The sequence below is a fragment of the Cavia porcellus genome, unplaced genomic scaffold, assembly GCF_034190915.1.
Source record: "Cavia porcellus strain 051 isolate PalLab524CR breed Dunkin Hartley unplaced genomic scaffold, mCavPor4.1 scaffold_3, whole genome shotgun sequence".
Taxonomy (NCBI): Eukaryota; Metazoa; Chordata; class Mammalia; order Rodentia; family Caviidae; genus Cavia; species Cavia porcellus.
This window is the reverse complement of record NW_026947486.1, coordinates 66140223-66163410: the sequence shown is the minus strand read 5'-3', so window position 1 is coordinate 66163410 and position 23188 is coordinate 66140223. Positions and strand designations below refer to the sequence as shown.

At 35.2% G+C, this 23188-nt stretch overlaps 1 protein-coding gene and 1 non-coding gene across 3 annotated transcripts in view; one reads left to right on the top strand and one right to left on the bottom strand.

The window, feature by feature from the left end:
• Nucleotides 1–23188, top strand: part of Morc4 (MORC family CW-type zinc finger 4) — a 56293-nt gene that overhangs the window by 15564 nt on the left and 17541 nt on the right. The window contains exons 5-10 of one of the 2 annotated variants that reach the window (XM_013150231.3): nt 545–692; nt 2933–3065; nt 3370–3498; nt 8453–8572; nt 10332–10432; nt 20966–21055. In XM_013150231.3, coding sequence (XP_013005685.2) covers nt 545–692; nt 2933–3065; nt 3370–3498; nt 8453–8572; nt 10332–10432; nt 20966–21055 — 721 coding nt within the window. Of the gene's footprint in view, nt 1–523; nt 693–2932; nt 3066–3369; nt 3499–8452; nt 8573–10331; nt 10433–20965; nt 21056–23188 lie in introns of those variants that run through there. The other variant, XM_063246242.1, reaches the window with a different exon arrangement.
• Nucleotides 7997–8103, bottom strand: LOC111756163 (U6 spliceosomal RNA). The gene has a single exon (XR_002790640.1). It is a non-coding gene; the product is annotated as a U6 spliceosomal RNA (small nuclear RNA).

Below are 23188 nucleotides of genomic sequence, written 5' to 3'. Positions count from 1 at the left end.
TTTCCTTGTTATGCAGTTTGATTTATGTGTGGTATCTCTCTCCAACCAACCTGTGGCAAAATTTCCAGGGCCTTCTCTTTTCTTTCCTCTAAGGAATGCTACAGTTGTGTTTATGCTCTGATAGATTTGTAGCTTATCTAGACAAGCAGTTATTTCTGTTAGACACCAGACTGTTTTGATGGGAGTAGCATAGCAGTTAAGACTTGAACATACTGCTTCCAAATAGTTTAAAAATATAGCACTTTTTTGGTCTTTTTCCTTTTTATTGGTACCGGCGATCAAACTCACGACTGCCTGCTTGCAAGGCAGGCGCTTATGCTGTTTTTTGATAAATGTAGCACTATTTTTGCACTGAAACTTTGAGCATGTGCTCTTCAGATATAACTGATTTTGATATTTGTCTCCCTTCATTTTCCCTCTTTCTTTCCTTTTGTGACAGTAGTGCCCATGTATTAATGTCTATATTTTTGTCTAAGCAATCCAAACGGTGCTTTTCCTTCTTTATAGCATTTTGTAATAATTTTTTTTCTTTGACTGGTTTTACAAAAAATGATTATTACTGAGGATTCCTTGCCCAGTCTAGAAGCCATCTTGAACTATTCAATTTTCAACAATGAAAAAGACCTGCTATCCCAGTTTGATGCCATCCCAGGCAAAAAAGGCACTCGTGTTCTCATTTGGAACATCCGAAGGTATAGTATCCCAAGGGTGACAGATTCTGACAACCAAAGGTATTATGAGGAAGCACACTTTAATAAGTCTTTATAGAGGAGAGTAGATAATTTTGATACATATTTATATCTCATTGTCATAACTTTCTGTAGCTTTCTTTTAGTTCTGTTTGAGATAGAGGTTTTTGTTGATACATGCCACTCATTTAAGGTAAAAATATCCATATCCTGGGGCTACTGCCACAAGTAAGAGTGCGATGTTATTCTAACATTCCCAGAATTCATTATAAATATGTATTCCATATTTATGGACTTTGAGATTGGTAAATGGTAGTTATTTTATATGTTTCACAATAATTATTTATGAGAAAGAGAAGTTAGAGCAGCAAAACATTATATTTAGACTCTTTTTTTGGTACTTGGAATTGAACTCAAGACTTTGTGCTTGCCAGGCAGGCATTTATGCCACTGCGCTATATCCTAGGCCCTAAAACATTATCTTTTTAAAAAGCACCTCTGTGTTAGTGTTTTTAGAGTAGCTGGAATAGAACAAAAAATCCTTGAAGCAGAACAATTTTATCTATAATGAGGCTGTCTTAATATTATTTCATTAGAGCTAATACAACAATTCAGAAATACTCTCTGATGTATTATTTCTTTAATTTTGACATGTCTAATGGAATAAAACCTAAATGCTAAAAATTTCAAACTCGTATAAAATAGAGGTGTCACTGGTATGTTTAATAGAATAGAATATTAGATATACTCATTTTTCCTTTTCTACTTAGGCAACTATTTTGTCTTGTTTCTTTTCTTGATAAAACTAAGAAATACTGATAAATGCAAAGAGTATTTAACATTTAAAAAAAGAAAAAGTAAGGAGAGTTCACAAGGATTTTCTCTGTTTTACTGGAAAACCTCAAAACTGTATTATAATTTGTATTACAAAGGATCAATTTCCTGAGGGATTTCTAATGGCTTACACATATTAGGCAGACTTTTTCCTTTGTACATTGTTTCTCAGTTTTATGGTACTGTCATAGAAATAATTGCATGGTCAAATTTGGGGAAAACTGACAGAGCCTATTATATTGCTTTATTTAGTCTTTTCAGGCTTTTGTATGCTAATTTGCATTGGAAATACTTAAGAGAACAATATAGTATGTAGATTTTCTAACTTCAAACTCTTTTTCTTGGATGGAGAAAATGAGGAGCATGAAAAACAGAGAATTACCTCAGGGTATGTACTAGAGTGGAGTAGGGTAGTGAGAATCGGAATTTTCCTAAAAAATCCAGAATATATTATTACAATGTCATGGGCTTTTTATAGGCCATATGCAGCAAGAAGCTTGGTTCAGCTCTTAAGAGCAGAGCTAAATTTTTCACACAGCAACTTTGAGCTTAATGAGCCTGATGTATGACAGAGGTATCAACTGAGGTTACTCTGAAGTGTTTTATTCTGCTTTATTGAATCATACAACTTTTATTTATTTCTAATTTATCTGAAAGAACTAACATGCCACAGAGCAAATTTTTGAAACTCTTGTTCTGATGTATACATTTTCTGTATAACCAATCATTTGTTTTGAAGTTTTCCAGGAACAAAGATGGGTCTTACCTTTTTTTCCCAGGCAATGTAGCCCAAGATGTTAGAATGGACCAATACTAAATGGCCACAAAAGATTATGGAAATAAGAAAAGTCCTTATGAGTGTTAGCGTATTTAAATCCTAATTCCATAAATTGTACTCTTGAGTACTAGTAAATATATACTGTTTCGATTATCTTTTCTTTTTTAAAGATATGTGAGTAGATCTGAGGATATATTGGTTTCTCATTAGTCCTTATACTGTTGCCAAAGTTAGTAGAAATAGATTTTTATTCATCTATTCATTTGGGAAAAGTAATACTGAGTGACTTATCCAGTAATACCCAGAAAGTTGGGCTCTATTATAGCAGCCTGTTTGAAGCTAGCTGACATGAATTTAACTTATCAAATTACAGAAATATTCATACCTTTTCTTACAAATTTGGCATCGCCAACACTATTAAACAATAGATTTCTGTAGATAAGAAATGCCTTAAATAGTATATGATCCTCAAATTAAGTGGCTTATAATTTCATGGCCATGTTGGTCAAGGGGCAAACAAAAACAGATACCTGGTATTAGTTCATTTTGTTTCTTCTCTCTTGGGTACCTAGTGCTTTTTTGTCCTTTGGTGCCAGTTTTTGTTAGATTGGTATTTGTTTCTTTTACCCAGAAACAAAGATGGAAAGTCAGAGTTAGACTTTGATACAGATCAGTATGACATCTTGGTATCGGACATTGATGCAGAAGAAAAAGAGACTGATGGTATTACCTCTGAGCTGCCAGAAACAGAGTATTCTTTACGGGTGAGTAAGGGTCGCTTTCCTTCAGCAATGAGAGGTAAGATTTCCTATAACATGAAAATATTATAGAAGAAAATTGAGGTACAGTTAATATAAAGATGACAACCTTTTAGGATTCTTTTTATATCTCTATTCAGATAGTTTAACATAGCAGCATTTTTAGTGTGGTAATTGACATAGTGTAACGAGATACAAAAACTGAGCCAAATCTTTGTCCAGAAGGGATGCGCTTAGCTAGCAGTACTTTATGGGGATATCAGAACAACTGGCAATATGACATAATGACTTTCCCTTCATTGTTCCATAGGCATTTTGTAGTATTCTATATATGAAGCCACGAATGAAAATTTTTCTGCGTCAAAAGAAAGTGACTACCCAGATGATTGCCAAGAGCCTGTCCAATGTAGGTTATGATATATATAAGCCTACCTTCACTGTATCCTTATAGCTTGATGTAGTTGATCTGTTCATTGTAGGGTTATATTTTTAGTTGATTAAAAAAAATCAAACACTTGCTTTCTCTAATTCACAATTGTATGTTATATAAATATTATACTTCTAAGGAAGTATTTCTTAAATGTCAATCTATGCACTAGTTTTATCAGAAACCACATGGAAAATTTTTAGTTAAGAGCCCTGATATTTTGGTTCAGTAGATTTTTAAATTTATTCTTCCTTCCTTTCTTTCTTTCTTTCTTTTTCTTTCTTTTCTTCCTTCCTTCTTTCTTTCTTTCCTTCCTTCCTTCCTTCCTTCCTTTTCTTTCTTTCTTTCTTTCTTTCTTTCTTTCTTTCTTTCTTTCTTTCTTTCTTTTATTACTGGAAATTGAACCCAGGGCCCTTTTTCTTTAAACTTTGAGACAAAGTCTGGCTAATCATTGAATTGCCCAAGCTGTGCTCAAACTTATGAGCCTTCTTTCTCACATGCCACATGCTGAGATTATAAGCATCCACCACAATACTCACTTCTGAAGTATGTTTTTTTTAAATCTATTTTATTCAAAGATAAAAAAAAAACTATAACAAAATTTCAGAGCACATTGTAATCCCCAAATCATTCACCAAGAACACAAGATGTCTGCATTCAACTGCTCTGTGTTTGTCTGTGGTGAGCTGGATATCTGAGGTTGCATCTTGTTTTCTCATTTCTTTTCTTTTTTTAGTTTAATTCATGGGATGATGCTTGTAAGTTGCCTATGGTGGGTTGCTTTATTTGTAGTATTTTGGACCCTTAGGTGATGATTATTTCTCTGAGGTGTCTTCCGGGGGTAGCTGTTTTTTGGGTTTTGAGTCTGTTGGAAGATCTTATTTGTTCAGTTTGTTAAAGATGAGAAGTTGCTGCTCGCTTTGCCGAGGCCCTGGTTCTTTGGCACTATGCCACAGTATTTTCCATGACCCTAAATTAATCTCAGTCATGCATTATCAGGGCCAACAACTAACAATTATGTGAATTTTGGCTGTAGTGGTACCAATAGCATCAGACATAGCCTATAAGACAACAAACTGAGCTAACCCTTATTTGTAATTTTTAACTGTGTGAACTACATTTGTGATGTAACAAAATGTAAAAGAAACCAAATAATTATATGCAATATATAAGTTTGTAATGTGTCAATTTTTCCCTTGAGGTTAAAATTTAAAATGGATTAAGGAGAAAATGGAGAAGTGGAAAAAGAGAAAGAGATTACAAGTAAAGTTGGAGGACAAAGATAGATCTTGCCAACTTGGGGAAACTGGTACAGAAGATTGAAAGAAAAGAGAGATGGAAAAGATAAAAGGTAGAACAGAACACAACCACACCCACAAAGAGGTTGTGAATCACTCTAACACTCATTTAAAAATACAGTGAAAAAAATGAAAAACAAACTGAATAAAATAAAACAAAACAAAACAAACAAAAGAAAGAATAAAAACAAATAGTCCACTTCCATGTTTTTCTCTAGGTTCACTAGTAGACAGCCTGTGGAAACAGAGTCCTAAATCGTGCCACTCTATCCCAGCAAGCCAGCTGCGGCTTTATGATAGAGTAATAGATAACCTTAGTAGACTTGCCCCAAAACCAAACTCACTTGGCTTGCTGCAGTCCAAGCAGTTTCCATCAGTCTGTGCCCAGCTAGGGCCTGCTGGAGGAAGCCTGCAGCAGTTGTGGTTCTAGGCTTATCCGGCCCAACTACAAAGTGGCTCCTGGCCAAGTGCTCTCTCCTGCAGGATGACTGAGTCCTCTGCACTCACCGCCAGCCAGTGCAGTCCTCCATGTCTGCAGCTCCCCTCCACTGCCAGGTCTCTCTGCAGAGGCCTCTGGGGTCACCAGCTGCCACTGTCACTGTGACCATGTGTTCTCAGATTTTAACAGCTCTTCTCAGACACTTGAGTCCAGCTCAGGGCAAAGGCACCACCAGCTACCACCTTCTTCATTGAAATTTTTCTTTTTACTCTCTTTGTGGGCTTCAGTTCACACTTCAGATTCTTCCTGTCCATGGGACCCACTTCCTTCCTTCTTGTCTTCCTCATGATTATATATTCCAATGTCTGCTGAAATATTTTTTAAAAGAAATACTTACTTTAAAATCCTCAGCTTTTTTCAGTGAGCATATTTCTCACATGACTGCTTCCAGTGAATCAGCCATAAGAAATAACTCTATATCATATTTGATTTGTACTGGAAATTTGTCATATATCACATTGATTCAAATGTAATATTGACTAGGCTTTGTTAATCTTTTGGGTATAAAGTTATTTTTGTTGTACCAGGACCAGATACAGACACTGATACTAGTCAAGAGAGGAAAATTAAAGGTTAGTATTTCTAGGGAGAGATGAATTATTAACAAGTTTAACATGAATTTTCAACTGACAGCCACTTAGAGGAACAGTTACTCATTTTCATTTCTGCTCCCATTGCATTGGGAATGGATTTCATATATGTACTAGATAAAATCTTAAGGTAAACAATGGAAATTAGGTCAGTCTTCATTGATGAGTTTTAAACAATAAAAAAGCTGAGAAATCAAAAACTGTTATGAAGATTCACTTTTTTATTTTCCAGAAACCAAGCACACATCTTGTCCAAAGAAACATGTTCACACTCTATTTTCTCTATTAAAGGAATTAATCTTACTTTGTCTTTTTTTGCCTGACTGAGAATTAAAGATTGTTGTTCCTATTCTAAAAAGCCAAGTGGTTTTTACTTATAAGCAGACTGCATTTTTTTCCCTTTTCAAAAAATACCTTGTCCACTAAGAAAGTATTTTAAATCCCTAAATAAGCCCAATTTAACAGTCAGAGCTAGCGTTGTGATCAAATAAGTTATAACAGCATTTTATATGGTCTAGAATACTAATGTTATAGGTTTAACAGAGCCAGTCTAAAGAAATGTTTTTTAACTACTATTTTAGGATATGTCACATTTCTGTTTCCAGCTTATTCCTTTGGTAGGTTTCTATCAGGCCAACTTCTATGCATGTATTTTATGCATACCTCAACTTTTCTAATCCCTCTCTTCCTGTCAGACTAGTTGCCTCCCATGTTACAGTTTGGTTTAAACATTTTCAATATAGGCATCAAAAAAATGAAATTCCTTGGAGAATTTTCCCAAGATCACTGATTCTGATTTATGTATTCTTCAGTTATCAATTGGATTTGGTTTTTTTTGTTTTTGTTTTTATTTTTGTTTTTTTTATACAAGGTCCCTGTTTATAGTTCTGTCTGACCTTGAACTTACTGTGTAGCCCAGGCTGCTTTGAGCTTTCAGTGATCCTCCTGCCTCAGCCTCCCAAATGCTGGAATTACAGGCTTGCACCACAATGCCTAGATCCTCACCTTGTTCTTTTTCTTCAAATTTGAGGCACTTTCTACCCCAGTATACTCCGATTCCTTGTTCTTTAGTGATCTTCCAGAGTGCTGGGATTAGAGGCACAACACCTGGCTATGATTTTGGTATTGTTGCTTTTGTTTTCATTGTATTTTGCATGTTAAAAGGACTAACCAAATTGCATATAAGTGAGTGGATTTTTACTGTACCACATATAACTCTTATCAAAACCGGTGAACCCTAGCAGCAAATTTAGCAACTGGGTTAAGGAATTAGCAACTGGGAAAGGGTTAAGGAATATTTTTTGATTTTTTTTTGTGAATTGTTTATTCACTACTAGTATGTTGGTATAGTTTCTTACAGTCTTTTCTATTCATATGTGTATGTATATGCATGTTTGTGTATATTATATACATATATACATATATACATATGTATATAAGTATATATTATATGCTTATATACATATCTATATATATAATTCTTGTTATGAGCATTTTAATGCTTTCAAATATTTTTCTTTTTTATTTAAAAAAAGATTAAGATAAAAGAGGACATAACAAAACAGGTCAGAACAGAACGATTTAAGCAACATATGTTTCACCACAAGACAACTCAACATAACAGTAACTACCATAGTATCTCTTTCCTTGAAATATTTGAGTATACCTTCATACACTATAGTAACAAACATAACAAAACAGTATAAAACCATTTAAGAGAGTGAAAGTATTGCAGGGTATTCAGAATCAACTAACAGAAAATGAAAAAATGGTTACTATATTCTCTCCTTGTCCATAAAAAATTTTATTTATACTATCACATATAATAAAATCCAGTAGGATACAACATGATAAAACCGATGGAGACAGAAGAACAAAAGCTTGGTAGGACTTCAAAACAAGATGATATTAAGTCAACACTATTATAATGTCTTGTTTTCTTCAAAATAGCTGTTCATACCATCACAGACAACAATCAAACAACCCAGAATAAAACCATTCCAACTAATGAATGAAAACATTATAAGGCTTCAAAGCATATAATAGGGAATCATGATTACCACATACTTTTATATATTCTTACCATTTCTTACACTAGGGAGACTATTCAGTATTTATACATGAAAAATATGGAACGCTTCATGAATTTGCGTGTCATCCTTGTGCAGGGGCCATGCTAATCTTCTGTGTATTGTTCCAATTTTAGTATATGTGCTGCCCAAGTGAGCACTCAAATATTTTTCAAAGATGTGATCTGAAGAGCTGAATGATAGACCATGTGAATTTATCTAATCATTTCCTTTTGGTTGGACATTTAAAATATTTATTTTTCTACTACTGTAACTGCTTATTTTTCCTCTACTGAAAAAACTCTATAACTTATAAAACTTTGTGGACTTCTGTGGAATAAATTCCTAAGAAGAGAATTACTTGGACAATGGTTAAAAATATTTTTCAACTATTGTATAGCTTCAGATTTTTAAGTGCCTTCTAGAAAGTTACCATTTATATACAATGGCTTTTGTTGTATTTTGTCTGCTAAAGCCTCTAGTGTTTGTCTCCTTAATGATTATTCTTAGAATAAGCAAGTTAGAATCACTTTTGGATTCTCCTGCGAGAAAAGTAACCACTTTGGAATAATGATGTATCATAACAACCGGCTCATAAAGTCATTTGAGAAAGTGGGATGCCAGGTGAAGGTGAGTGTTTTGTTTCTTTGTCACAGAAGACTAAAAATTATATGAGCAGAATTTAAAACTTATAAAGGAGATAGATTCATTAATGGTTTTTGTTCCCATCTCATGTTGTTTGTTAATTTCTGATATTGAAAGTCTGTGTTACCAGTGAATCATTTTGTGTTCAAAAACTCCTGCTACTTCTCATTCTTCTCAGATGTTAACCCAGAAACTTCACTGAAATGCATTTTCTCGGTGACTGTTAGTAAAAGGAAGTTAGAATACCAGCAACTCTGCCAGGTGCATCAGTTTATTAGTTGTAAGGTACCTCTTTCTAATACCTTAGGGAGATAATAAATAATAAAAGATGACACAACTTGGTGATGAATACCAAGATTTGAATATGGGATTTTCAACTTATGAGCTATGTCCTTGGATAAACCATTTAATTTTTCTGAGGCTCAATTTTCCTACCTGTAATATGGAAACAATAATATTAATATTGCCGAGCATGTTGGCACATGCCTATAACCCCAGCATTCGGGAGGTTGAGGCAGGAGAATCACTGGATTTCAAGGCTAGCCTTGGTTTCCTAAGTGAGTTTCAGCCAGCGTGAAACTACATAGTAAGACTCTGTCTCAAAAAAATATTGTTACTCTTACTTTCTTTACCTGAGAGCTTACAGGTTTGACTGGTTTGTTTTTGTATATGTATCATCTCTCCACGAGGAATGTAATTACTGTGCTACAAACATGTATTAATAAAAATTTGGGAGAAAAGAAAAGATTTAACTAGGATAAATTATGACAATATTTTCTTTTCTTTTTTTTTTTTTTTGTCTTTTTCGTTTTTATCGGTACCAGGGATCGAACTCACGACTGCCTGCTTGCAAGGCAGGCGAATGACAATATTTTCTAAATCAAACTATATAAATGTTACCATTATTTTTAATGGTTTAATGATAATCCAAAGTAGTAATTTTCACAAGTATCACTTTTGTTGCTTGTAGATCAGATTGCTAAAACAAAACAAATAATAGATTGCCCTATATTACATAGAAGGATATTTATATAAGGCCCCAAATAGCTAATTTTTGGCCTATCTTGGTTTTTTCCTTGTTATGCACCTTAGGACAACTCACGTTTGCGTAACAGTCTATAATTATATGTTAATTCAGTTCCTTCCATTAAAGAATTTATATAAATATATATATATATATATATATATATATATATATATTTAAATCCGCAAACCTCTTGTATCAGCTGTCCTTAATAATCACTGCAAATTGTATCTTGTAGTTCTTTGGTAGGCTGTATATGTGAGGAGAATGCTTACTTTAATAGGTAGTGTGAGGGCTTAATGTTCACATAAAATCTTTAAAACTCTTTTCCATTTGAAATTTCATTTCATTTTAGAAGAGTAGTATATAATTTTGCTTTTAATAGTATCCTAATTCTTTACTCAAATGAACTCTTAGGGAAATCTTAGAATATAAAGCAAGTGAAAGTGAAGATTGTGTGGGTGAATGAGTTATTAATCTTAAATATTCCTAAGAATTTATGAATCATTGAAAATCTCTGCTCTAGAATTTATTAGTTTCTAGTTCTACACAATACTTACAATGTATCGAAGTACATTCTGAATATTTCTCTAGATCTTGATAGCCTTTCCTTGCCCATAGACATTATGTAACCTTTCTATTATTGTTTGGAATAAAATGGAAGTGCCTTCAGGCAGTCAACAGTAATATAAATGTTGAAATTAATATTTTTCTTCTAAGCCAACTCAAGGAGAAGGTATGGGAGTAATTGGAGTCATTGAGTGCAATTTCCTAAAACCTGCCTATAACAAACAAGACTTTGAATACACCAAGGAGTACCGGTGAGTCACTGCCAAACTGAGGTGTTTCTCCTAACTGCGTTCAGATATGAGTCTATACTCTGAAACCTCTACAGCCATCTCTAAAACTCAGCTGAATAACTTAACTGAGAATTACTTGAGGTCTAGTTTCAAAGATTAATGATGAAATTATTTTATTTTTAAAGCTTATAGATATTTGATATATGAATCCAGTTGAGATAAATCTTACTTTTATAAATTATAGCAAGAATATGGGAGTCATTTGGTAAAATAAAAAGCTGTATTGATGTTAATGTAAAAACATGAGTGTATCTCAAAATACTGAGTATGTTGGGGGATATTTTTTGAAACATGTTCCAAAACTTTTTCATGACTCTAATGAATAGACTTAGAAAGTATTGGAACAGCAAGAAATATGTGTGCTTTCATAGATGCATTTTAAGAAAGGAGGAAAGACAAAGGTTTAGAATCAATAAGCAATTTGACATAGCATCTGAACCAATAGCAGTATTTTTATGAGATAAAGAAAGGAATTATGAAAGCCAAGTTAGAAGAGGTTTGAAAAACATTTATGAGAAGAAAGGATCATTTTATTCCTTTCATCAAGAATTATGAATCTACCTATATATCAGGTATAAAGGACATAAGGATCAAAAGTAAGTCCTTGATGCTTACTTTTCATTCTTATGGAGGATAAAAGGAACAAGTTTGATAAGACATATACCAATATGAAACTTAAATATCTATAAAGTAATCTTGTTAATGAGGCAATATGCAAAATGAGAACTTTTAAATATACCTAAAGGAAAAAAAAGAAAAAAATACCTAAAGGAATCAAGGAAGGCTTGACTAATAGATTACATTTGAGTTTAAACCTGAAGGGAAAGTTGAAGTTTTCTAAGTGAATAAACAGAAGAAGGACATTCTAAGTAGAGGGAAATATATGTAAGGCCAGAAAAAGGCTATCCTGGAAGTATGGACAAAAGTCATCAGGATAAGTTGGTATCATTTCTTTGATGTCACAGTAAAAAAATATTTTTTTAGAGTGGGAGAAAAATTATTTCCTAAATCTCTTTTTGTGTGACCAAAGCTGTAAGAAAGTTAGTTAAGACTTGTGCCTTGATTTATGTGGAACCATAAGAATTCATTCAGGTTATTCAATGGTTATGACACCTAGGTGCCTTCAGTCTAAATAAGTGGTCATTTAAATATGGATCTGACCCATAATGGAGATCTTTTACCAGGACTTGACTCTTAGGAGGTTTACAAATTGCATTGATTTAACAAATGTCTCAGAGCCACATTGGTCTCTCAAACAGAAAGAGTAGTGAATTTCCGATGTTTACCTAAATAATTAAGATTTGTTAAAATTTAAAGAGTTGTTAATTAAATGGTTGTAGCTATGAAAGATTGTTTAACATATTTCTATATTGTCTTTGCTACCCTGCCACTTCATATTTACATTTCAAATTCTGGACACATTGGTCCCTTGGTTTTTCAATGTCTAGTTTGTATGATGAGTTTGAGGTCCTTGCCAAATACTTTTTAAAAGTTGGCCCTAAATACTCTATTCAGTTAAACATACAGTATTCTATTCAGTTAAGCATACAGGATTAAGAAGTTTAATCTGTGAAAATAAAGAACTAATGTGCTTGCACACATTCTTTTGGGAATGATACATTTGCATAATTCTTAGCCAATTCTGATATTATTACCACACCTCTTTTATTCTGGGTATTGACTCCAGGGCCATACATATGCTAAGCATGTACTCTACCACTGAGCTACACTCCCAGCCCTATTGTTGTTTTGTACTTATTTTTTTTTTTACTTAAAATGAAAGGTGTTTAGATTAAAAATATGGATATTGGAAAGAATGTTTGGAGATGGTTGCCTGCTATCACAACAGATCCCATGTATATTATGAATATTAAAGCTCTAAATAAGAGATGCCAGCTGTAGGGGGTGGGGACTTAGTTCAGTAGCATAAGTGCCTGCCTTGCAAGTGTGCGGTCATGAGTTCGATGCCTGATACTGATAAAAATGAAAAATATGGTACTGGTACTGATAAAAACGAAAAGAAAAAAAAAAGAGATGCCAGCCATAATAGCGCTTCAGTATCTATAAGTCATCTGTATTATCATTTTTAACATTTATGGATATTAGATTTCGGCTACAACTCTGAAGGCTGAAACTTAAAACATTGCTAGCTTGAACTTCATCTTAAATGCATATTTGTTGAACACTACTCTGGTGCATAACACAGTGGCTAGCCCTTGTAGAATTTTCCAGAGAAATTCAAAACATAGTTGATTTCTTTCTAATAATAGATTGTCACATATATGAAACAAATTAGACACTAATAAATGACTGTGATCATTCAGAACTTAACAGGTACATTATAAGAAAAATGCCCTGATAGAATAAAATAGGTAAAAGTATGATTTTAGACATACCTTAAATAACACCAGGTTTAGAGTAAAAAAGGAAAAGAATTCCAAGGTGGAGTTCTAGTTTAACCCAAGGTAGTGACAGGACCTCAGAATGTTATCACTATGGGAGCAGAGAGCAAGAAATGTAACTGGAGTGAAGGGAAATCAAGTTAGATGGATAAAGTAGAGCCAAATCCGAGAGCAAGAACTAGCAAACATATTCTAAGAACCAGAAAGTAAATACTTTGAGCTTTGAGGCCAGATGGTCTCTTTCACAATCACTCTACTTCACCATAGTATGAAAGCAAATATTAACAATATGGCGATAAGGCTGAGGATTTAGCTCAGTGGCATAAGTGCTTACCTTGCAATCGTGTGGTTGTGAATTCGATTCCCGGTACCCATTAAAAAAAAAAAAAAAAAAAAACTTAAGCAATATGGCAATAAGTAACACACACATTTTTCTAGGAAATAAAGTGATACTCAACTCCAGTCTATGAACAATAAGGTCTTCTATTGTAATGAATTGTCACTAATATAGTGACTTAGAACACTTATTGTCATAGAATTCAATAGTTTGGAAGCCTCATGAAGATTCCAGTGGGTAAAAATAAGGTGTTGGCAAGCCTTATTCCTTTCTGCAGGTTAGGAGAGAATCCATTTCCTTCCCTTTTCCAACTTCTAGAGGCTTCCAGCAGTGCTTGGCCCAAAGCCTTCTTCCTCCAATTTTAATATCAGCAATGATGATAGGTTGAATTCTCCTCACTTTGTGTCACTCTGGCGACCTTGCCTCTTGTCATCACAACTCTACTAATTCTAACTCTTTGTACCACCCTTCCACTTTCAAAGACAACTGTGATCTCATTGGCTAATTTAGGATAATCTTCCCGTTTTCAGATCAGCCAACAAGTAACCTTAATTCCATTTTCAATCTTGAGCTTCCCTTTGCTATATGACTTGACATAGTCACAAGTTTCAGAGACTAGGTTATAATATCTTTGTAAGACTTTTATTTTGTTTACCAAAATCTGCTCCCTGGTCTCCTAAGATTTACCTTGTATCTTAGTTACTTTTTATTCCTTGCTGAGACAAAATACCTGAAGCCCAAATTGGGAAAGGAACGGTTTATTTCTTACAGTTTTTGGAGGTTTCAGTCCACACTCAGTTGGCTCCAAGGCAGGTGGGCATGGCTTAGGCCGCAGTTCATGGCGGCTGCAAACAGCAAGCAGGAACAAGCAAAGAGCAAGATACACCTTCTTCCTGCCATTACATCACATCCTGGCTCCACCCCTAAGTGGGTGGAGCATTGACACTGTCAATCCAAGCACTAGATAATGAACTATTACAAATGCACAATGCAAACTCATGAGGCCTGGGGGCCACAGACATAAACCATGACACCTTGCATATGTGAAATGTGCACCCCATCCCCACATCCCAAAAGTCTTATCCTATTACAGTGTAAACTGAGAGCATAAAATTTCAACTACGTGTCATCAGCTAACAAGTTCCAAATCTCATTATCAGAATTAAATATTGGTTATACTGTGAGCATGAGAATCTTGAAGCAAAATTCCTCTCCATCTCCAGATATCTTCCTACCACCCTTTCTCCCTTCCTTCTCTTTTTTCCTTCTTTCTCTTTTTTCCTTCTTCTTTCCTTCCTTCCTTCCTTTCTTCCTTCCTTTCTTTCTTTTTTCCTTTTCTTTCTGTACATTTTAAACCTAAAATGCAGTATTGAGACATCATACCACTTATACATATTCTAGGTCAAGTAAGCGGAAATGGAACAGAAAATAAAAGGAATCACCAAGATGTTTCAAACACCCATCTAGGCATATTCAATCCTATTCAAAAACGGAATTCAATCCTATTCAGTCATATTCAGTCCTATTCAAAATCCTACTCAAAAACTGAATTTCAACTCTGGGGCTTGAACCTCTGTCCTCTGGGCTTATGCTTTCACCCTCAAAATAATCTTACCTTGTTCATGAAGTTCATGTGGTTGCAGCTGAGTTTTATCGGTCTGTTTTCTGACTAGAACTGTGAAGGTCCAACAAGCTCCTTTTATTCTGTACTTTCCACATACTTTTCAGTCTGGAAGACCTTTAGTGTTTATACCATTCTCAAAAACTTGTAGGTCTTCCTCAGTGTTATAGATATTCACACTCTCCAACAAGAGATTCTTGACACAGATTTCCTAGATAATATATGTTCTTGTGTCTTAGTTACTTTATGCTCGTTGCTGAGACAAAATACCTGAAGCGCAAAGTTGGGAAAGGAAAGGTTTATTTCTTACAGTTTTTGGAGGTTTCAGTCCACACTCACTTGGCTCCAAGACAGGCAGGCATGGCTGGGCTGCAGTTCATGGCGGCCGCCAGCAGCAAACTCGAACCAGCAAAGAGAAAGACACACCTTCTTCCTGCCATTACATCACATCCTGGCTCCACCCCTATGTGGGTGGAGCACTGACACCATCAATCCAAGCACTATATAATGAACCATCACAAATGAACAATGCAAAGTCATGAGGCCTGGGGGGACACAAACATAAACCATGACATCTTGTTTTCAATTGAGATAGTTGTGGAGATCAGAGTGATGTGCTTAATCTTTTCAAAATGCCTTTTGTGTGAATACTGACCTTTTGATCTTAGTGAGATATTACTAAAAGTTTGTGTAATCCCAAGGGTAGCTTTTTCTATAGATAGTACTTTCTTGGTAGTCTCCAAGTTTGTCTTAATTATTTTTTTCATTGCTGAGACAATACCCAACATCAAAAGTTACATGAGGAAAGATTTATTTTGGCTCACAGCTTGTAGAGGTTTCAATCCATTGTTCACTGACTCCAAGGCATGGTGGCATAACAGAGGGGCATCACAGAGGAAAAATAGTCCATGGTAGACCAGGCAGGAAGGATCAAGCAGCAAGCAACAAGCCTTCCTTTTTCTTTTATCCCATCCAGCCTAAAAGCCTTTTGGATGGTGCCACACACACTCAAAGTAGGCCTTTCTGTTATCCAAACCCAGAACTATACTCCACTAATTTAGTTATCACACACACTTAATTCACATACACCTATCCTAGACTCATCATAATCAAAAAGCCCCACCTATGAGTACATGAGGTTTTGTGGGGAACATCTAGATATAAAACATAACAAAATTATACCATCTTTTGGAATTTAGATGGTCTGAGAGGCATATGCTTGTAATCTTAGCACTTGGGAGGCTGAGACAGGAAGATTGCTGCAAGCTTGAGGCCAACCTGGGCTACAAAGTGAATTAAGGCCAGCCTGAACTGCATAATAAGACTCTGTCTCAAAAAGCCAAAAAAAAAAAAAAAAAAAGATGGGTTGAGAATTTTCCAAATCATCAAATCTTGTTCATTTTTGCTTAGCAGTTCTTCCCTTAGTTTATTTCTTACCTCTTGTGTTTTACATGAAGATCCAGAGAATCCCAGCCTGTCAACACTTTGCTTGGAGATCTCCTCACTTAAAATTTCAGTTTCTTCATTTACAAATTGTGCTTTCTGCATTACTGTAGAACATGGTTCTGATAAGGTTTCTACCACTTTCCTTCATTTGTCAATAACATGTTCTCCATTTCCTTCTGAGACTTCATTTGTAATGCTTTTAACATCCATATTTCTAACAGGCTGTTTACAATGATTTAGGCTTTCTCTGAAACAATTCGTGTTATTTATGCCGTATTTCTCTATTTCATTCCAAGTCTTCACCAGTGAAATATTTGACATCTACATTTCTATTAATAGTCTGTTAAATTTCATCTTTCAACTGTCAGTTGAAAAACTTCAACTTTTTTTTGTCTTTTTGAGACAGTCTCACTGGCAATTTAAGCTGGTCTTGAACTCACTTTTAGCCCTGGATGACCTCAAACTTGTGGTGATCCTCCTGCCTCAGCCTCCTGAGTGCTGGTATTACAGGCATTTACCACCATGCCTGGCTCTTCAACTTTCAAATAAAAATTTAATTCCATGTTTATTGATAGGAGGCTTCCATAATAGATCCGTTCTATGTATTTCAAGTTTCTTTTAAGCTATATTTTACATTACTTTATTTGTGATTGAAAGCTCAATGTTCTTTAAAAGACTGTTAACATAACCATAGTTCTAAAAGCTCCTGCAGTGTTTAGTTGTTTTTTCTGGTTTGAGTGTTTTAGTACTGGGGTTGAATCCAGGGCCATGCACATTCTAGGCAAGGGCTCCATCACTGAACCACATCCCCAGTCTTATCAAAAGGCATTTCTAGAGTATTCCACATATTCTTTTTATCCACATTTTTTGGTAAATCATAGTCATGTAGATATCTGAATGTTGAATAATTGTTGTCTAGGTAAGGAGATACGGTCCCTGTGCTTCCTAGTCTAACACCTTTCCAGAAGCCCATGGAATCCTCTTCTTTTTGAGGAAGTTTAAGTAGACTTTTAAGGGGAAACAAAGAATTTTTCTAAGTCTGTAACTTGAGAGAAGGATAAACATAGAAATAGAAATGTTGGTAGGTAAGGGGGAACTAAGAATTTATAAGAAAACTCATGATTATTTTAACCTCTGTATAGTGAAGATCTAATATGAGTATTTTGAAAGTGGGAAAGAGATTATCTTATGATGATAAGTGGTCTTCAGAATTCTTGAAGAATGATCCAGAAGGTGAGATTTTTAAAAATTCTACATTCTTCTCGACATGGTGACACATACCTTGTAGGTACTCCTACAAGCCTGAAACAAAAGCATCACAAGTTTGAGACCAGCCTGTGCAACTTAGCAATGCCCTAAGTCAAAATAAAATTTAAAACAGAGCTTGAAATGTAGCTCAGCAGCAAAGGACTGGCCTAGTATATGTGAGGCCCTAGATTCAATTTCTAGTACTGCAAAAATAAAATCTAGGTATTAAATTCAGTATTTAGGTATGTATAGATCTGCATTGGTAGTAATCCTGGGATGTAGAATTAAATATGAACTACTAATTACAAAGTTATCAATTTTTGTAAAAAAAGAAAGTTAGCAGATTAAAAAGTAAACTCAGGTTTTAACTTTTAATATTATATTTGTTGTTGACCCTGAACCTACTGTTGTGTGTTTGAGAAGAGAGGTAAGAGATAATCCAAGAGCCATAACTCAGATATAGCCTCCCATAATAACTATTGTCTTAGTTATTTTCTCATTGCTGGGACAAAATACCTGACACTCACAAGTTGAAAGAGGCAGGGTTTATGGGGCTGGGGATTTAGCTCAGTGGCATAAGCGCCTGCCTTGCAAGTGTGTGGTCATGAGTTCAATCCCTGGTGTCGATAAAAAAAGGAAAAGACAAAAAAAAAGAGGCAAGGTTTATTTTAGCTCACAGTTTGTAGAGGTTTCACTCCACAGTTGGCTAGCTGCAAAGCAGGGTAGCATGACGGGGAGAAACAATCCATAGAATGGCAGACAAGAAGGCAGTAAGCCTGTCTTGTTTCTGTCCCTTTATATTCCATCTGGGCTACAAGCCTATTGATTGGTGCCACTCACACCTAGGATGGGTCTTCCCACTTCAGTAAATCCATTTAACCACACTCACACACACACAAACACACAAACCTATCCTAATCCAATTAAAGGACTAATCCAGATATCATACACCCTAGATCTAACCACCTCTAAAAAGCCCCACTTATGAATGCATGAATCTTTGGGCAAGGACACCTAGATAGAAGCCATAACATTTCACCCCTGACCTCCAATAGACTCATGTGCATCCCTTTATGGAAAATGCATTTACCCCATCGCCAAGAGTTGCCAAAGTCTTACGTCCAAATTCTCCATCTGAGATTTAAGGCAAACTCTTACCTGCAAACCTCTGTAAAGATGAAAAGAAAATTAAGCATTTCCAACATACAATTGGCACAAGATAAATATTACTATTCCAAATAGGGAGAATAGAAAGGAATGAAATTGAAACAAGACTAAAATGCAGCAGGGTGAAAAATAAACCCTGTAGTTCCATGTCCAGTACCTGGGGCAATCAGTAGCAAGGTGTGAACTCCAAAGGGCTTGGGTGACTCCACCCCTGTGGCACTGCTAGTGGTTTTAGTTCTTACGTCTTTCTTCTGGCCTGGCTTTGCTCACTCTTTGTGGCTTTCTTCAGATAATTCACATTCCCGGCTTCATCTTTCTGGAATCTCCACTGCATCTTCAGCTTCACACTAACAGCTTCACACACTGCTCTTTTGGGTGCACTGGCTGGCCTCCCAGGCATTCTTCTAACATCTGAGTGGAAACGTTCCTAGCCCCGCAACTCTTGCACTCTACATGTTCCTAAAGCCAGTACTCATCATATGGATGACGCCAAGGTCTGCTGCCAGCTGTAGCTGTAGCCAGGTTTCTTTCTGTCTTGGCTATAGGCATTGAGTGCCTGGATTGCTGAGCACTATGAACCCAATCCTGAGAAATTTTCTAGTCCATCACCATTCTGGAACAGAGTACTCAAGGAGTCTCTTCTCAAAGCAAAGTCTTTCACTTTTGAAATTTTGAAGGTGCAAAGAGTAGAGTCCTATTGGTTCTTGTGATACCTTCAGGCCATCTTTTCTATTGTCATCTTTCAAAATACTTGGTTTTTTACTACTAGTCTTTTTCAGCAACCAAGTTCTGCTCTGTTTTGTCTTTGCAGGCCACAATTTTGCTGGAGTTTTCTTTCTAGCCAAACTCAAATCTTTCTGCTAAACCCTTTGCTTTTTATTCTCAATACAGATCTGGCTTAGAGCTTCCAACTGTAGCCATGCCACCTTAACATTAGACTGCCTTGAAATTTCTTCTGCCAGATTAGTCTACTGTTCCTTATTCATGGTCTCCTTTGGTTTCTCCATACATCAGTAAAATGTAGACATATTTTTCTGGCAGCAAAATATGGTATAGAATCCAATTGCCTGTGGAGTCCTTCTTCCCAACAGAAAGCTTCTGAGGCTGGTCTTTACCAGAAGCACTTCTATCAACATTTTGGTCTTCTGAGCTCTGACTAGAATCAAGTTCTGCTTACAGCATTTCCATGCTGCTTCTTCAGCAAGCATCTCTAAACCTTTCCAAACTCCACAAGCCAATTCCAAGGTTTCTGAACTACATAGTCAGGTAGTGTTACAAACATAACTCTATTTCTCTTAATCCAAATTTGTCTTAGTTACTTTTTATTTTCTGGAGAAAATACTCAACACTCACAGGTTGGAAGAAAAGCATATTTTAGCTCATGTTTGTAGAGGTTTTACTCCATAGTCAGCCTGGCCCAAGGCAGGGTAGCATGGCAGAGGCTAAATCATCCATAGCATGGCAGACAGGAAGGCAGCAAGCCTGTCTTTCTTCTGTCCCTTTACATTCCACTCAGCTATAAGCCTACTGATTGGTGCCACCCACATTTAGGATGGAGTTTGTCTCTTCACTAAATCCATTTGACCATACCCAGAACTATGCCATCCAGTTAAAGGACTAATCTTTAATGCATGTTCACCTTTAATCCATGTTCACACACCCTAGATCCAGCCACCTTTTGAAAAGACCCACCTGTGAGTGTATGAGGCTCTGATTCAAGCTAGAATAGCTAGGTGGTAGAATGTTGAAGGTTTTTTTTCACCATTAGTGTTGTTACTACTGTGATCACCATTTGGATGCAGAAGCTATAGATATGTTAAAGTTAATACTTCAGTGATTTATAGTAAAGTGCAGTATTTGAACATCTGAGTTTTGACTGGGTTATGAATCATTTACCTGTCATCTGACAAATAACTTACTATCAACTTATCAGAATTTGCCTACATCCTATCTCTGCAAAGCGGTCTTCTGTTGCAGTCTCTAAGGTTAACTTACCTATTCCATGATTCTATAACCCCTCAAATTTTGTAGAACTCTACGTTTTAGGCCTCATATCCATTTTATCTTTTGAATTAAAGTAGTTACTCAACAGTATGATTTTAGTATGATACATAGTTTTCAAATTCAGTGGGCTGCCATCTTACCTTCTTAATGTTTGTTCCAAACTAAGCTGAATACTATAAATTATTGCTTTCTATTAAATGAGAGCTTCTTAAAAATGGAAAAAAATTAATAGTGCTGAACTTTGACATTTGTCTTACATTTTCTTTCAGATTAACAATAACTGCCCTTGCTCAGAAGCTCAATGCTTATTGGAAGGAAAAGACATCACAAGTGAAGTTTGAAACTTCAACTGTAACCAAGTCAGTACCATAAGTAATAAAATTCATTATATGTAAAAGTATTAGGGGTAATATCCGTAGAACAAATGGAATGAACAATGGTGAAAGGTGGTTTTTACACCAGAAAGTTTATCCAAAAATGAGAAAGCACGGGTACTAATTGCATCATTTTCTTTCTTACCTTCTTCATTCTGGCTTAACACTTGTACAGTTTGGATCATAAATGTGAAGAATTTGGTACTGTTAGTTTAGTAGTGGCAGTATAATATAATGGAAGATGATGATCATTTACATCAGACATTCCTGACTTGAAAAGTCAAGATCTGCTTCTTAATAGTTAGATGGACTTGGATAAATAATTTACCTCACTTCTTTAAAGTATATTGAATTAGGTGGCATCACACTTTTAGCACAGTTCCTGGCAGAGTAGCTGTTTAGACATGTTAGCAAATTTTCCTTTTATTCCTAATGAATATTGTTGGGAATGAACTAGTATTTCAGAGTAGAAATATAGAACATGGCATATGAGAGAAAATGTAGAATTTGCGTCTAAAATAGGGAATTATATACCAAATAGGATGAAATACATTAATAAGTGAGCAAAGTAGTATAATACAGAGGACAGAGTGGATATCAACACATATACTGTTATGTCACTTTCAGTATAGAGATTAGAGTGTTGAAAGTTCATTTGGGAGAAGGAAGGGAAAGTAGTGAAAGGGGAAGTAAAAATGATCATGATGTGATAGGCATATCTACCATTTCTCCATGGTGAATGTATTTATTATGAATTGTAAACATACACTAATGATTAAATAAATAGAAATGGAAATCACCACCTATATATTTATTTTCTCCTTATTCTAAGGATGTCAATTTATGTTCCTCCTCCATGGCTTTTAAAGAAATGCAAGTTAAGATGAGACACCATTTTATCTTTCAAGTTAGCACTGTTTAATGCAGTTAAACAGATATTAGTATATTACTAGAGAGTGTATGTATTAGAGGCAGAATTGTAATTCTGATATGTATTTCTGAGTAATTAATTGATAGATATTATTCTAAGTTCTTTACATGTCATTTATTTAATCTTCACGATAAGTCTGAGATAGATTATTATTTCTTTACAGTTGTAGAAACCAATACACAGAGAATTTAAATAACTTCCTCAAGGTTAGCAAGTAGAAAGTGATAGAACCAAGGTTCAAATATAAGCAGTCAGGCCCCTAAACAAAGGTTCTGAACCACCAAATTTTTGTGGAAAATAGAGTATGCAGTATGACTTCCCCAACTTCTATTTAATACAAACATGAGCTAAAAGCCTCTCCTTCTTGCCTGGAGTGAAGCGTCACCATGTTCCACATGTAATCCAAAGCAGAGAGTTACTGTCACTAAATAGGCCTGTCCCTCAAAGAACAATATTTACATCTTTCTACAAGAGACTTTCCCATAACCATGCAGTAGAACCAAAGCTGATATAACACTCCATGTCCTAAACTTTTTGCTGACTCTGGCTCTCAATGAAACGGCAGCTGTGTGAAAATATACATAGACATCAGAGGCCTAAACTACATAGAGAGACCCTGTCTCAAACTAAAAAAGAATTTTACGAAAGAAAAAGACATTATGTTTGAGTGGTAAAGGAGTTATTAGTGTTTTCTATATTTTCTAGTTTTTGCAATTGACCTGCTATCACTTTTATAACCAGAAAAAAGAATCACTTAAAATGATAAGAAAATTGCTAAACTAGGCTTAAAAGAACCATACCACTCTGGGGGAATATCTATAAAAGCAGTGTAAGTGTAACATACGCGGAATTTACTGGACTGGTGAAATTAACATGAAGTGCCTCTCTTCCTTCTTTATATCTTTTCTATAGCCTTCCTTCTTCTTGCTCCATCCTACCTTTTCACACCATAGGTACTGACTTTGTCTATCATATATAAGCCAGTTCTTTTCATAGAGAAACAGATTCACTTTAAGATGTAGGTATCTGGTGTCCAGTTCCAGCTGTGAATGGGATTATGAATTTTAAGAATCGAGCTCTGGAAGACTATTTTAATAATATAACACAATTGTTGGTTTGGTGCCACCAATTCTGGATATGAAATTTAATAAAATGTTTAGTGCTTTTAAAAGTTAAGTTTGAAAAAT